This window comes from Brachionichthys hirsutus, unplaced genomic scaffold (assembly GCF_040956055.1).
Source record: "Brachionichthys hirsutus isolate HB-005 unplaced genomic scaffold, CSIRO-AGI_Bhir_v1 contig_783, whole genome shotgun sequence".
NCBI classification, from domain to species: domain Eukaryota; kingdom Metazoa; phylum Chordata; class Actinopteri; order Lophiiformes; family Brachionichthyidae; genus Brachionichthys; species Brachionichthys hirsutus.
In genome coordinates, this window is record NW_027180366.1 from 215704 (window position 1) to 231114 (window position 15411).

Consider the following 15411-nt stretch of genomic DNA (forward strand, 5'->3'; position numbering starts at 1 on the left):
TTTTTCATTGCTACTTTCCAATTTCCTCCACTGGAAACATTGAAGTTCCATCTTAATCCTACTGTGTACAAAAAGATGTTATTTATGATAAACGTGACTCCGAGGAACATAAACAGGACCAGAACAGACCCAAGCTTCTGGCTGATAAACCATCAAAGAGTAAAGTGTGGTCTAAATAACCTCCATGGCTCAAGTTTTGTAGAAGCTAGAGTAAATGTGCTCCTCCAGCATTTCTGGAAGGGTCATTTTCATGAGTCCCCAATCTCACATCACTGAACACTGCAACTGAGAAAAACTTGAATATGTAATGCTTCTTGTTGAAAAGGGGTCAAAAATGACGGATCATTTGCATTTGATAAATGCTAAATATCTAAATATTTCTTTCTCTTTTGCGAGTTATTTTGATGGCCATTGATCTTACGTGAAGTATTGCTGCCATCTAGTGCTTCAGGCCTAACCTTTTAAATGGAAAATGCTCAATCTGCAGGACAGCAGTGAACAAACTCGTGCTTCTGCTGAGCTTCTTGGTCTCAAGGCACTGAGCAATTTGCAACTCCACAGGGGGCCGATTCCGTTCCTTTTTGAACAAGTTCAGTACCTCAGCGTTAACACCAATCCTCAGATGCACCTTAGGATAGCTTTTAACTACTAACACTGAAGAATGCAGGGGTGTTCAGAGAAGGGAGATGGGCTGGACTAATCTGCAATTAGTGAGCAACACAGCATTTTCATCTCGTGGTCCAAACAAAAGTTTAAGTTCAAAAAATGAAAGCAGGGTGCTGCGTAATATAGATAGCTTAAACCTTCAAGATGCATCCACAGAGAACACCGAACTTAGTGATAGTTGCATTCCGAATATCCTGCAGAGTACAAACTGTTGACCAACAATTTGTGGTCAAAAAACGAGTCCATACATACAAGGCCATCTGTACTAGAACAGGTACTATACTCATAACTCTGCAGCCAGTGCATTCTACTCATAAGTGATTACTCATCGCTAAACATACATTTACAATTTTAAAAAGCCGGCCATAACTCAGTCATTAAACAAGCATATGATGAAGTGAGGACCATCTATAATATTGTCAAATAAACCAGTTAAATGAAAATAAACCACAGTACAGTTCACATCCTTGCGCTGTAGGTGGCAAATCCGAAGTATGTTATCACCTCAGACTGTTTTTTTCAGATATTAATCTATAGAATGATGCAGCACAGGATTCTGGTTTATCTTGAGACATCACAGCGGTTAACAAGCCTGTGTTATATTTAGAGTGAGTCGTTCACATCAGTCTTTCCTCTTCCATCAATATTAAAAAACATGTTCCAAAACTGATAAACTGTGGGGGGGAATATATATGGAAGGACTTGTATGAATGACAACAGGAACTTTGATTTGGACAAAAAAAAACATTTATTTTCAGTTCTGAATTATGCCATCTTTGCCAGCCTTCTGCAGATCGCTTCACCCATTTCAGGACGTTTCAGCAAACGTTTAATCCAGCTGTGAGTAAAAGAAATCAAGATTAGATCAAGTTATGCATGTACTCTTCATGATTGATCCAAATTATTCAGTCATACAGAATTAATCATAACGTGAGTGCAATGGATAAAAGATGCTGACATCCCACCAAGATGAATGACAAATCAGTTTATTACATGCAGTTTTAATAACACTTCGATAAGAATACATCATGTATGAAGCTCCAAGATAACGGCATGCTGTAAAAAAATAAAAAAATAAATATTTGAGACCAAATAAGCAATGTACTTGCCTTGACGAAGCCGATGTCTTTTGCGTACTGCCTGAAGCACTGACGGCACATGTTGAGTCCGTATTTACGGATCAGACCGTGCCTGTTCGAGCATACCCGGCTGGAAAGAAGTATGAAGAAAGGTTACTAATAAGCTCAAATTAAAAAAGGTAAATAATGATACAGTTAGGGATCATTCATTCACACTAGAATTGCTGAAACGACCACGAACGCCATTTGCGTACAATTATCTGAACATCTCTGCTATATTCCGGACACATTTGTTCAAACAGTTAAACACTTTCATGAATACAGCAAACGGAAATTAATACGAACTGGAGCCCGAAATATTTAGAGTCGTTTTCAGACCCGGTGAGTTTCTATCTAGACAATGCTAACGCTATTGACAGAGTTAGGTTCACCCAACACCGCCATATTGGCTAAGGTGCAGCTTCCATGCGGCGGCTATTTGGGAAAACAAATTCCGACGTCTTGAAGGCCTCGAACCCATTAAAATGAGATCGATTAAGCACACGTATCGATAGATAACACGTTTAGAGTCGGACTGACCAGGATCTGGATCCCTGTCCGAACTTTCTGGGATGACTCCAATAGAGCTGCTGATGGCCCATCTTGACTCTTTCACTCGAGCGTCGGAAAGGAAGAAGATATGTTGCGCATGCGCAAATTAAGATTTCAATTGATGTGCTTCCGGTTGTGTTTTTTTTGGGTTGCGCCTCCTGGAGGTGGAATATACTACTGCAGGCTTGCAAGGCCGCTGTGTCGTGAACTTGCGAATAAAGTACAGAACTTCAGGCTCAAACGGAAGCCACTTTCTTTGAAATACCTATTTTTTGTACAAGTGTGTCAAAATCAGTCATGATAATAAATGTAAATCGCTGCGCTACTTGGCAGTGAAGCTTCTTCATCTATGACATTATAGAATATATTATTATTTATACAAACGAAATACGTGTGTTAACATTTCTTTGTAACGCTTTAAAAAAACAAGCTTTCGATTTTAAATACGACGTATTTCACCATGCACAGTTTTAATAATATAAATATCTGACGTGTGTCCCGGGTGCGCCCCCCCCCCCCCCCCCGCGCTGGACCAATGCATTGTGGGATTGCTAGCTCGCAGCTGCGTATTAATGCAGCCCGTCGAAATGCATGGAGGAGAATGGGACGCCGCCACAGGCCTGCTGATGTCTCCCACTGAAAGGACCGTGCGGCTACTCTCGTTTTAGGTACGCGGTTAAATGCATTCGCTTGTTCGGATCCGGATGTTGACGAGGACTTATCGTAACGCGCTGCTCTTAAATTGCTACCCTGAAACCGCTGCTAACTTACCGCTTGCATATTTTTTTCCCCCCCGGATGCTTGTCATAAAATCCCGGGGCTGCGATGCCAGTTCTCGTTTTTAGTTTCTACGAGGACAGTTTCGTAAAAGTTGCTGAAATAGGAGGAACGGTGTGTACTCAAAGATCGCCTGCTCACGGTTAAATTAGCAATAACAGCTTTAGGCGTGAATAACCCTGAGAGACATTATCGATATTAAAACTGTTCATGCAAATACAGTATAAAAACCGTCATGTTCACTTTCTCTTGCTGCCGTTTTGCTTTCCTTCAGGCATTAAGTTGTTCATAAGCTACTGATCAAGTGCAATTGATGTTGTACTGAATTGTGTATTACCTGGTTGTATTTGTTTTACTTGTCTTTTAAACGTGTTACCAAGAATATATTAAATATCCCATTTGCAAAGCAAATATGTGTTTTTCTTTGCCAGGGTGAGTCAAGGGTTTCAGCTGAGCTGTCTTCAGGCAGGGAGAAAGCATTTCAAATGCTTGGTTGTCATTGAGGCTGTTAATTTGAATAATATAAAATGGAGTTCTGCTCAGCATACCAAGAGCAGAATAGACCAATCAGTATTTATTAAGAAGCATATCTATGTATAAACTTTAGACATTGGGGTAGTTGTATATTAAACTAGTATTGTCTAATCTTGTGAGCTGCTAACTAAACAAATCATTGAAAGGTATATCATTTTGTGATACTGACTGTGTTATTGATCCGTGACGTTGTTAAAGGTTGGATGCCCAGTATTGCTCAGCTTGCTTGATTTATTGTCTTATTTCTATGTATTTTTTATTTTATTCTATCCAGGTGGCTCATTCTCACTGCTACTCTGCTGCCTTCAGCAACCGTCATGCCTTGTGGGACATTCATCCCCCATCATTGACATTCCAGTTGGATCCATGTTTACAACAAGAAGTCATTTTTCTAAAAAATAGCCAACGCCTACTTTTTGATCAGGCTTACCCTTTACCTAAAACACACCATCACAACTGCAACCCTGTGCTGTTTTTTCCCCTACAATCAACTTCTCTCCTTTTTGGAAGAGCCTGACCTCCTATCATGCGATTCCGAATCTACAAGAGGAAAGTGGTGATACTGACCCTGGTGGTTGTCATATGTGGCCTTGCTTTTTGGACCAGTGGAATGCGGAAGAAGAGTGACGGCGGGTCGTTCTCCAAGGAGGTGGAGACGGCGAGGAGAAGCAGCAGCAGCAGTAGCATCAACAATCATATCCCAGCAACAGCTGTAGTTAGCCGGGTGCCTGTTCCACCTCCTGTTGGACAAGCAAATGACACACACCAAGAAAAAGCAAAGGCAGGAGAGAAGATGCATAAGCCAGAGGTAGATAACACAACTTTAGTCTACCGTGGCATTGTCTTCCAGCTCAACTTCGACCAGACGATAAGAAATGAGGAAAAGTTTAAGGCAGTGCGACAAAAGGACGATCTTGTCGTGGTGGTTCAGGTCCATAACCGACCAGACTACCTAAAGCTACTAGTGGATAGTTTGAAAAAGGCTAGAGGTGTGGAGAGAGTCCTGCTGATATTCAGCCATGACTTCTGGTCTCCTGAGATAAATAAAGCGGTTGCCTCTATTGACTTTTGCCAAGTACTTCAGATTTTCTTCCCTTTCAGCATCCAGCTGTACCCCCAGGAGTTCCCCGGAAACGATCCCAGAGACTGCCCAAGAGACATTCCCAAAAAAGACGCCTTAAAGCTGGGTTGCATCAATGCAGAGTACCCCGACTCATTTGGCCACTACCGAGAAGCAAAGTTCTCCCAGACCAAGCACCATTGGTGGTGGAAGCTGCACTTTGTGTGGGACAGAGTTCGGATTCTCAAGGACCATGGGGGTTTGGTCCTACTAATCGAGGAGGACCACTTCATGTCCCCAGACTTTATTCACCTTTTGAAACTCATGTCGGCTCTTAAAGCGGAGCAGTGTGCTGATTGTGACATCCTTTCGTTGGGGAGCTACAGCCACATCGGCTACTCGAGCAAAGCAAATAAAGTGGAGGTCAAGGCTTGGAAGTCCGCAGAGCACAACATGGGGATGGCTCTGAGCAGAGAGACATACCTGAAGCTCATCCAATGCACTGGCACGTTCTGCACGTACGATGACTACAACTGGGACTGGTCCTTACAACACCTGACGGTGTCCTGCCTGCCCTCCTACTGGAAGGTGATGGTGAGTGAGGCTCCACGGATTTTCCATGCCGGAGACTGCGGCATGCACCACAAGAAGGCTTCCTGCATGCCGATTAGCCAGAAAACCAAGATAGAAAACATACTACAGAGCAGTGGGAACCAGCTGTTCCCTAAGAACCTCCTGATAACGAAGAGACTGCCTGCCAACGGGGCCGGAGGGGTGGCTCCACATGTGAAAAATGGGGGGTGGGGAGACATTAGGGACCATGAACTCTGCAAGAGTTATGTTCGATTACAGTGACCTTAATTGCTAAAATTCTATATTATTGTGTCTTTTGCATCCTCTATAAAGAAATAAGCTTTTTAAAAGTAAATCTTTATCTTCATATTGCCTGTTTTATTGGACTGTTCCAAATAAAGATGAAAGTTGGATTTTTGGCTTCTTTTATGCAAGTGCGTCTTTAAATCATATTAAGTAGCTCACAGCAAGTGTGCTTTATTCTCACAAGACTCCATAATACTGTTTTGTCTAAAGCAAAGCTTTCACATTGATTATCTTAACTTGCCTTAATCAGAGAGCATATTTAAATAGTTGAAAATTAGGGGAATCTGGATTTAGCAGTCCAGCTGTTTCTTGCATAATTAATTTGAAGATATTTTTATCACATATATTTGCTAAGATCAAAGGAGATCCTCTGAGACACCTTGTTCCATATGAAAAAGTTTCGACTTAGCTTCAGTTGTTTTTCCAGAGCAAGCCAAGATTCTCATTCCTGTGAGTCATGAAAGGATGTCACCTCATAGGTACACAGCATCACTCAACTGACCAGTGATGCATGCAGGCCACACACGAAGAGCTCCAAGTCTTTTTGTACCTTGGCACACGGCCAGTGCAGAGCAATTGTTTCATTTACTTGCAGCTTTCTGCTGTGCGGCAGAATACTAAAACATAGAAGATGCCAAGTCAGTCACTTTTATCTTTTTTTGTGCGTATTTTTATTTAATATTGATGCGCACAATGCACCTGGAGACATCCCAAGGCACCGATACAGCATTCCTGTTCCTGCTGTTGAAGATCCGCTTCCATTTTAAGTGCTTAGACCACCGCTCTGTTATTGATGCTTTCTGCCGAGACCCAAGCGCAGTGGTTTCTCCTAAGGTCTATTGATTACCGCTTCCTCCTCCCAGGAATATGTAACAATCATTTCTGCACAATCTTCAAAATCTGGAATAATTGAGTGGATTTTGCTAATTGCTAATTTTCCATTTAATGAATTCAACCAAATGAGTTGAGATGATGGGAAAAACATTAAAACAGTGCAGTCATTTGTAAAGTCTTAAAGTCATCAAGACTTAAAGTAACATCCTTCACGTGATCATGTCAAAGAGGTGAACCACAGGCCATCCTTTCTTGTGAGCAACTTTTTCCTGGGGGGGGATTGAGGGTTGTATCTATTCAATATTTTTTGTATGGCCTGCTAAATTTAAGTCACATAACTGCAGCACTTCTTTTTTTCACCAAGACAAATGTTCCAGAAAAAAGGACACTGATGCTGCCTAACAAAGCAAAGAAAGCTGTCTCCAGAGGTCAGTCGTCTCTCTTTATTCCCAATGTGTCAACTTTTAATTCCTAATGAAGTGTGGCTGGCAAATTGTGCAGCTGTTACCATGGTGGTGGCCCAATTGTTAGACCCACCTCTCAAGGGGCATGATGCTAAAAATAGAATTTGGACGGAGGAGAAATGGCACTGTTCCTTTTGCGAGTCATGGTGAGCACTGAAATTAATGCACTGCTGCTTGAAAAAAAACATTCAGATCAATATTTTTGATCATTAATGGAAAAAAAGCCTGATGAAGGGCAATCCAGAAAGCCATTACTCACTTAGTGGTTATTGGTTAATTGTATTGTAATGCTGTAGCCAGATGGGCCACTTGTCTGAATATGTTTTAAAAAAAAACAAAGGACGTGTGCATTTTACTCCCTCTTCACCAATAATGATGGAGCGACAGGGTTCAAGAAGGTTGCAAGTTTAAATCCCTTTGTGTGACCCACTTGTTGTGGGTCACAAAGAACTACACACCAGTCCTGTCCTGCTGCCTCTCATTTCAGTACAGATTTTAGTTTGCTGTTCTTGCTACCTCTGCTAATGTCTTCTGGAACGGTGTCCTTCCATTGTGACTTCGTAATGTTGGTACAGAAAGCCCCAGTCCCATCTTGGACAGGTTTTAAAAAAGAGGTTATGACGTACAACCTCAAAACAGAAAATAGATACAGACTCCCAGGCAGATTGGGGCTTCTTCTTCTTCTGCAGCCAGTCCAGGTGAAGCAACACATTATATAATAAACCTAAAAAAGCTCTATCCGTATACAATTCAAATTGTTTAATTAGAAAATCCACAAGAGCTGGATACTTTCATTTTGGTATGAAAACCACTTTCACGTAAAACTTGCCTTTTTTTCACCGCTGAGATGAATTTCAATCAGCCCTGACCTAAACTCCAAACATTTTAGCAACGCCTCCAGGGAATGGAATCTGATAAATGTGACAACCAATCATGTTATACCCCACTTCCAACTTTGTACTTTTGGCCTACATTCCACTACTGATTTGAAACATTTAATTGGGTAGAAGAGTATCAGGAAATAGCCAAGTCCAGGTTAAACGTCAGTTAATTAATTCTGTTCAATTTCTATGTGCTTTCAGAATAAATCTTAAAACAAAGTCCACACGTAATTTATTTTCATCGGTTACATGTCCGGCCTATCAATGCGATATTCTCCTGATGGTTGTTCATCCACCTCAACACCTTTAACATTTTTGATCGATGCCCTCAACAGTCTGGCCCACCCACAAAGGCGTTGATTCACACCTTTTACCCTTGATATCAAAGACACAGCACGCCACAGGCGTTTTCACTTTCTAAGTCTTCAGCAAATCTATTCCTTTGTCTCTACTTACTGTAGTTCCAGCTCTCTGGCTGACCTACATTCTACTAATAGAACTATTTCCCTCGTGGCCCTGACCCCTGGTCTTATGAGGGAAGAAAGATGATTTTACTGAGGCGTCACACTCATTATAGGCTGCATGAATATACCGATTCATACGGAGCACAATGCACTCAGTAAAGTAAAACAAATGGAACACGTCATCTGTCAAGGCTGTTTTAATTAGGCGTCACATGGAAGGGGGAAAAAGCTCCAACCGTTAAAATCCCATCTTCCTGGGTGGGTGCTAGACAAACTCACGCCCCAAGCATTTATTCCATCATTTAGTGCTGACATTAATCAGTTCGTATTCAACACAGTGTCAAATGTTTGTTCACAAGTTCAGCATCAGTTCAGCAATTATTACTCACAATGACAGGGTTCACAGGTTTCAGCCCTGCTAGCAGAACATTGCCAGTCTTCCGTTAGTTATGGTGAATCTGCACACTGATGGCGAGGCGAGTCAGGGGAACTATGCCGGCGTTCGTCTTCCCGTTTACCTGAGCTTGGATGATTAGAGGAGCGCACCTGCGCCTATCTGCCTATGTTGTAAAAGGAATCTGCAGCGACAGGCTAGCTAGAATTCAGCACTACCTGTTAGATAAGAGGATTTCATAGACATCTCCTATACCAAATGCTTCATGATTAATAAAAAATACACCTGAATTCTCTTTATGTACAACAAAAAAAACATCTTCACCTGCATATTTAACAATTTTCATATGTAGATTTTTTTTGTATTAAGAAATATCACTATTTTCTCAAATAAGGTTCTTTAAACTTATGTTGTAATGATCATTTCACCAGTAGATCATTGAGGTACAATATTTACATATAATACAGAGGAAATCTAATCTGAAAGAATATTAAAATAAATGTTCGATAGATACAAAGGTGGGGCTTTTTTTTATTCTATTTATGTTTCAACCTTGTCAAGTCATTACACACTCCAAAAATGTAAAGCCATTCTAATCTAACAAACTATTAAGTGCAAACAATTTATTCCATATAAAAACCATGATTGCAGCATCCAGCGTTGAGACAGAGGACAATAACAGGAAGTTCCCCTCACGCTCACCCCCCAAGTGCTTCCAAAGCGGTCTTCAAAAAGTTTTGCCTGTTTTCCGCTGTCATGAATAAAATAAAATAAAAAGAATATCTGTGCAAATTCAGACCCATCTGATTAAGATATTAATAAAGGAAGAAAACTCCAGCCTCTCATGAACAGGACTGGAGCCGCACAAAGAATCGCCCAGGAAGTTCCGAATGAATGAGGCCTGGCATTGCTACTCCGCAACAACCCCTCACCTTATTCCCTTTATTTTTGAATGCATTTGGAGAAACAAAATAAGAATGTCTTCATTTAACCTTATACGATGAGTCAGCACATTGTGTCAGTCTTTGAAAAATCCACAGGCACAAAGAATAGGGTACTATAATGTGTTTCGTTTTCACACCAATACGATTTAAAGCTTCGCACGCTTACTTGAACCCAATTTTCCACGTGTGGGTCACGTTTCTAACCCCGGCTCAGTTATCAAAGCATGAGGGCAAAGAGAGCTGCGTGGTTGTAACCATGACAATGACGGTGACGCTTGGAGGTCATGTGGTGAGTGACAGTGTGTGAAGAAGCGCTGCAGGGCCTTGGCCTTGGTCATCCCCGCCTCTGTTGCATGGAGCTGCCATTAGCAGCACCAGCACTGGGGGGGCTATACTACTGTTCCACTTGGGGAGTTGGCTGGGTTGTTTTGAGATGATAGCAACCCCTGTGGAGAGACAGATAGATAGCACACATTGATAACAAACAACAGTGTTACGTCAATGCATAACAGGCGGCAGAATAGTGAGGACGGGGGGGGGGGGGGTTTGCATTCAAAGAGAATGTGCTATAAACCATCAAAAGAGCTGAGGGATAAGTGGAAGTTTTGGGTGAAATAGCTAGCTTTAACTGCACACAGCGGCGCCGACAGCTTTAGAACGCAGACTGAAAAATGCCTGTATTAAAGACAATCCAATTTAAGAAGTGTCACATGACAGCATCCTCCAGAGGCCTGTCACTCACCACTTTCCCAGGCCTAGCCCATGTGCAAACGAAACCCTCCTGACAGGCTGTTACCAGACAGTCCTCAAGGAAGATTAACACAGTGAGTCTCTCGTGAGCAATCTTCTTGCACACCAGTGGTTCGAGCATTGGCACTTCCTCCATGCGGGGGCACAGCATGGTGCCGAGAGTCTTGGCGACCTCGGCCTTGGCCGTCCGTGACGAGCTAAGCTGGTTGAGCTTGTCGCTGCTCTTGCTGCTGATGTGACCCATGCTGTGGTTTCGCTTGTGGTCCTTCTCGTGGCGCTCCTTGCGCGAGTCGTGTAGTGACAGAGTTGCAAACTTACTGACGCCGGTGGCGATGAAAGCGCTGTCAATGATGCTGTTGCCCTTAGTGCTGCTGCTGCTGCTGCTGTCTGCGTTACTGTTAGGAGTGCTGCCCCCTGTTGGGGCTGAGGAGTGTGGCAAGCTGTTGGACCGAGGCAGAGTGCTGGGGATGGAGTTGGCTGGGTTGCCAGTGGTGCTGCTGCTGTTGCTCGCATCGTCTTTGCCATTGGTGCCGCTTGGATTCGTGGTGGATACAGCAGTAGTAGTAGTAGTAGTAGTAGTAGAAGTAGACGTAGTAGTAGAAGGTTGTCCAGTGGCTGGTGGGCTTGTAGCACTCATGACATTCGTGTGAGTCCTAGTGCGAGACAAAGGAAGATGAGGGAAAAGAATGTCCTCTGTAAGGTCCCACAGGCACAGCTGGGTATCCTGGCCCACTGAGCCGAACCTATAGGTCATACTAACGGGCCTACTGTCCGTAGAGTTTCTCTTAGAAAGCCGAGAATGCGCACTGTTGGCTCGGTCTCTGCCCACACCAAAGTGAACGTGCTCGTGGAAGTCCTCGTCGCTGCCGCTGAACTCGGCAGGGGGGTCGCCGTCCTCCACACTGGTGGTGCAGTGGTCAAACGCCACCACACTCACCCACGACTTATGACCGTGCCCCCGTGCAATCACTCTGCAGTCTGAAAATGACCACACCGTCACCAGGTCGTCTTCTCCGCCGGCCACAATATATTGTCCGTCTGGGCTCCAGCACACACACAGCAGGCCACCAAAGTAGCTCTTCATTGTCCCGTGGAGCTCTGCGGCATCAAAGCCAAAAACCCGGAGGAAGCCATCCTGGCTCGCACAAGCCAGGTACTTGCCATCCGGAGAGAAGGCAAACTCATTGAGCGCGCCTTCGCCCACCGTCCAACGCAGTAACGGGTTGCGAGCCGACTTGCTCTTGCAGGTGTGCACAGCGTAGTTTTCACCCTGCTTTAGAAGCTGGTAGTGGGGCGCCGTCGTGCCACAGGTGTTTTCCACGTTGTACAAATACATGCTGCCGCTGGAGTGAGCCACCAAAAACAGGCTCTCCGAGCCAGGAACCCATCTCACACATGTTACTCGTGACTTGTCTATAAGTCTCTGGGAGATGAGGATAAAAGAGACAGGGAAAGAGGAAACAAAGTAAATGTTAGATCATTAATATTTTACTGAAGTCCATTTTACACATCGTCTCCTACCCTGAACTTAACCAGACATTACCCGGGGAATTCACAGCGAACGAGTGGGAAAGTTGATTCTTTGTGAGCCCGCTTATTTCATTATTTCATAAGCATCTTTCAATTATATTTCAGACATAGCCATATGAATGCACATCAATATCAATGCAACAATAAAAAGTAAAAAAAAGAAAATTCATAGCACAGCCATATCCTGAGGTAGAGGTGGAGGAGAATGATCAATCATTAAAGAATTTGCTGTACAACCTTCCCACACATTGTCTTAATAAATTCAATGTATTTGCTAGACTCTTATCCAAGTCTATGATGAAGATACAGCACCAAATCAACGAGGACTTGCAAATGTGAAATGACAGTCATCTTTGCAGATGTGTCCATTCCGGGTGAATCCTCATCTACCCAGGGATCAGCCCCGAAGCCACACCTGACATGGACTGCCCCGCCTACATTGAGGTACGCGTGTGAAACGGTCAAATTCTCAATTGATTCTCTTATATGTGAAAATTCTCCATAGATAGAACAGAAAGTTAGATTAAGTATGATTAAAGTGTATTCGGCGGGTTTTGGTTGGTTTAAACCACGCTGGAACCCACCTCTTCATTGAAGAGTTTACTCGTCTCCTTCTTTATGGGGTCTATGAGCTGCACCTGGCCTGCTGAGAAGCCCACCAGCAGGGAGACACTCTCGGCTGTAGCCGTCAGTGCATTGAAGTCATGACAAGTGGGCTGCGTTCCTTTGTATATCCTCTTGTCTATGGGCTTACTAAGATCAGCAGCCTAAAACGATAAGAAATGCACGATGTGAGTCACGAATTATTCAAAATAAAACATTTTCATGTCAAACATTTATACATAAATAGGAAAGACAAAAAAATATATGATTGGGAAAGAACCTGTGTTTTTACTGAGCTCAAAATAAAACCTAACTTCCATCCATCTATCTAGTAGATCGCAATCATCTCGTCTACCGCCGCTCTATTTACTTACGTTACCTTATTTAATTACCTTATTCTAATTTGTCAGCTTTGTTGGTTTAAACAAAGTACCAACTTAAACTTCCCTGATCTTGGAAACAATTAATTCAGTCACCAGAAATATAGAGGGAGACAAGCCACGCTTGATTAAGCACAGGTGAACTGTTCAGTTTGTCTTCCAACAGGTGGCTGGCAGCACAACTCATTTTAAAACAAACGGTGAAACTCCTGACGTATTTAATATGTGGTGCTCTGAGTTGGCCTTTAATTTCATTTACCGATACCCTGTCATCTTAGAACGACCATTCTGTGCCAGAATACAAGACTATTATCTATATATTTAGCAGGTCTAAGAGTGACGTCTAAGGGTGTAAATACTCTCTCTCTCCAAGCAGCCAGTGTGATTTTACCATGCTACTAGAGACGCAATGAAGCCAAACCTGATCCTGAAATATTACGAGAGAGTAAAAGAACATGAAATCTCAGAGAGTCAGGTAAACGATGAGCTGCAGGAGAGATGGGCTCATTTCAAAGTGGGATAACGGTCAAAACAAAAAGTTGATTGACTGAACCAATTGCACAATGCCTGCATTCCCTGAACGCTGTAAATGGTAGGACATGACTATCACTATTTAACCTTCAAAAGCAAAGGCAGCTCTCTTTCCCCCCGTCAAATCAATGAACCAATAAGCTCAGCCTTCAGCTCACTCATTACTGTCTGGAAAGTGGATTGATGAAAGCAAGTAGTCGAGATTCAGTTTAATAAGCCTGAATAGCTTCATACGAGAAGCTGATGGGGGGGGAGGGGAGGGGGGGGGGTCAAACTACGTAAACCCATAATAATCACGATCAAGTCATTATTTGAATTAATGACACATTTACGGTATGTTCCAAACACTCCGTTTACACCCCATAATATAATCTACAGAAAACAATGAACCCTCTCTCATCTCACCGAAAGCTCCTGACTGGATCAACTAGACTAGTGTAGGAAGGATGGAATTCATTATCTGCAGCAGCATGACCACTTATACCTCTCTGCTAAACAAGGCCACATTGGGCTTCAGGCAATGACAACATTGTGAGCAACCAAAAGACGGGTCACATTATATATCATCATACAAAACAAACACCGCTCAGTACTACCTTTGACAATCTGCCACCCACATGTTGCTATGCCACGTAAACGACGATGATAAACAAACGCGGCACAACAATCGTTATCAAGTTCACGAGAACATTTCATGTAACCTTGAATCAATGACGAAGATCTCAAACTGCTCTGAAGAGCACGAAGCAAAACAAATGCTGCGGCGAGATTAGCCCGAGAATGCTAATTAGCTCCGAACTTCGCCAGGTCCGTCATATGGCCTTGTCATGGCAATCTGCGCACTTAAAATAGCAGAAGCTAAGAAATACTGACAGGCACTACCCCACGCATATGGAGACGCGATATCAAAGGACTCCTCCGGGACGCGGCGCACTTCGTCACCGTAGTCCAAACTGTTTACCTTCCTCACGCCTTTGTAGATGTAAAAGTAGAGTTCCCGGCCCACATTGAAACAGATCCTGTCGCCGTTGCCGGACTGGTCGTTCACATTGACGAAGGAGACCTTGACGGGATTGGAGCCCTGCGAGTTGAAAGGCACCCTGTTCGGTCGGCTGTATTCCGAGTGAGAGAGAAGTTTATAGACGCCTTCTCGCGTGGTGAATTGAGTTTTAATTTCGTTCATCTCCTTCCCTCCTCCCTCCACCGCCATCTTGGAAATTGGCGTTCATCCTTGTCAGAGCCCCGGATGTTACCGTGCGCGCATGCGCAGTGCTGCTCAAGTCCTCCAGCCGTGCGTGCAGTCATGTGAGATTTAAAAAAAAAGTTGAAAAATTAACAACGCAAACATTGAAACCTGCTTCAAAGATAATATTCCGATTTAGTAGACGAACAATGGCAAAATGAGTACTCTTAAAAGATAAACCTTTCCAATTTACAGCCACTTAATAGAAAAACACAAAATCTAAACAGCTGCTTTATGTAGATTACAGATTACCAATTATAACACTTGATATTACTATTATCTACCCAGACATAGCTATAGCCCAATACAAAGTCGTAATCAAGTGTTGAAAAATGTAGAAAATTGACAGAAATATTAGCAGGGTTACTATCTTGGGTGTGATAATAATTATAGTAATAGTAATAGTTAGTAATAATAATAATAAAATTAAAGCCGCAAGCGGCGTTGTAGGCCCTCGCCGGCCGACAGGCCGTTGAGCTGACCCGCCGACGCGCGCCGCTTTTGTCCTGAGTGCTTCGCAAGTGTTTAGATTTTAGCTGCATTAGTAGCTCACAGTTTAGTCAAATCGTTATTTGGATTATATGGCCATCTGCCGTCAGGAGTTTCAATCCAATATGGCCGCCTTCCTGTGTGTCTGGGGGCGTGGCCATATTTTTTTTTTTTTTTGCCCTGACATGACGCATGTCTGTACCGAATTTCGTGGCTGTCCGACAAAGTTGGCGTCGGACCCCTCCCCATAGGAGGGGTTGCCATCGCCATGGCAACAGCGTAAAAACAACATGGTTACGATTGTGTTTTTTGATCGGG

At 43.2% G+C, this 15411-nt stretch overlaps 2 protein-coding genes across 2 annotated transcripts; one reads left to right on the top strand and one right to left on the bottom strand.

Annotated features, from left to right (window-relative positions):
• Nucleotides 1-4173: 4173 nt before the first annotated feature.
• On the top strand, nt 4174-5686 carry LOC137914114 (alpha-1,6-mannosyl-glycoprotein 2-beta-N-acetylglucosaminyltransferase-like). The gene has a single exon (XM_068757730.1). The coding sequence runs from the start codon at nt 4174-4176 to the stop codon at nt 5560-5562; it is 1389 nt and encodes a 462-aa protein (XP_068613831.1). The 3' UTR covers nt 5563-5686.
• Nucleotides 5687-8364: 2678 nt separating this feature from the next.
• Nucleotides 8365-14574, bottom strand: LOC137914109 (WD repeat-containing protein 20-like). The gene is made up of 4 exons (XM_068757726.1): nt 14323-14574; nt 12432-12614; nt 10310-11740; nt 8365-10013 (listed from the first exon to the last, which is right to left on the bottom strand). Exons 1-4 carry the CDS (start codon nt 14569-14571, stop codon nt 9957-9959), a joined length of 1920 nt encoding a protein of 639 aa, XP_068613827.1. The 5' UTR covers nt 14572-14574; the 3' UTR covers nt 8365-9956.
• Between the last annotated feature and the right edge of the window lie 837 nt (nt 14575-15411).

What these genes read in the sequence shown, in the direction of transcription:
- LOC137914114 (XM_068757730.1), top strand. Translation starts at nt 4,174, where the DNA reads ATGCGATTCCGAATCTACAAGAGGAAAGTGGTGATACTGACCCTGGTG.
- LOC137914109 (XM_068757726.1), bottom strand. Translation starts at nt 14,571, where the DNA reads ATGGCGGTGGAGGGAGGAGGGAAGGAGATGAACGAAATTAAAACTCAA. An exon ending in TCTACAAAGGCGTGAGGAAG is followed by an intron (nt 12,615 to 14,322) that starts GTAAACAGTTTG and finishes TTATCGTTTTAG; the next exon opens with GCTGCTGATCTTAGTAAGCC. An exon ending in GGGCTAGGCCTGGGAAAGTG is followed by an intron (nt 10,014 to 10,309) that starts GTGAGTGACAGG and finishes GTCTCTCCACAG; the next exon opens with GGGTTGCTATCATCTCAAAA.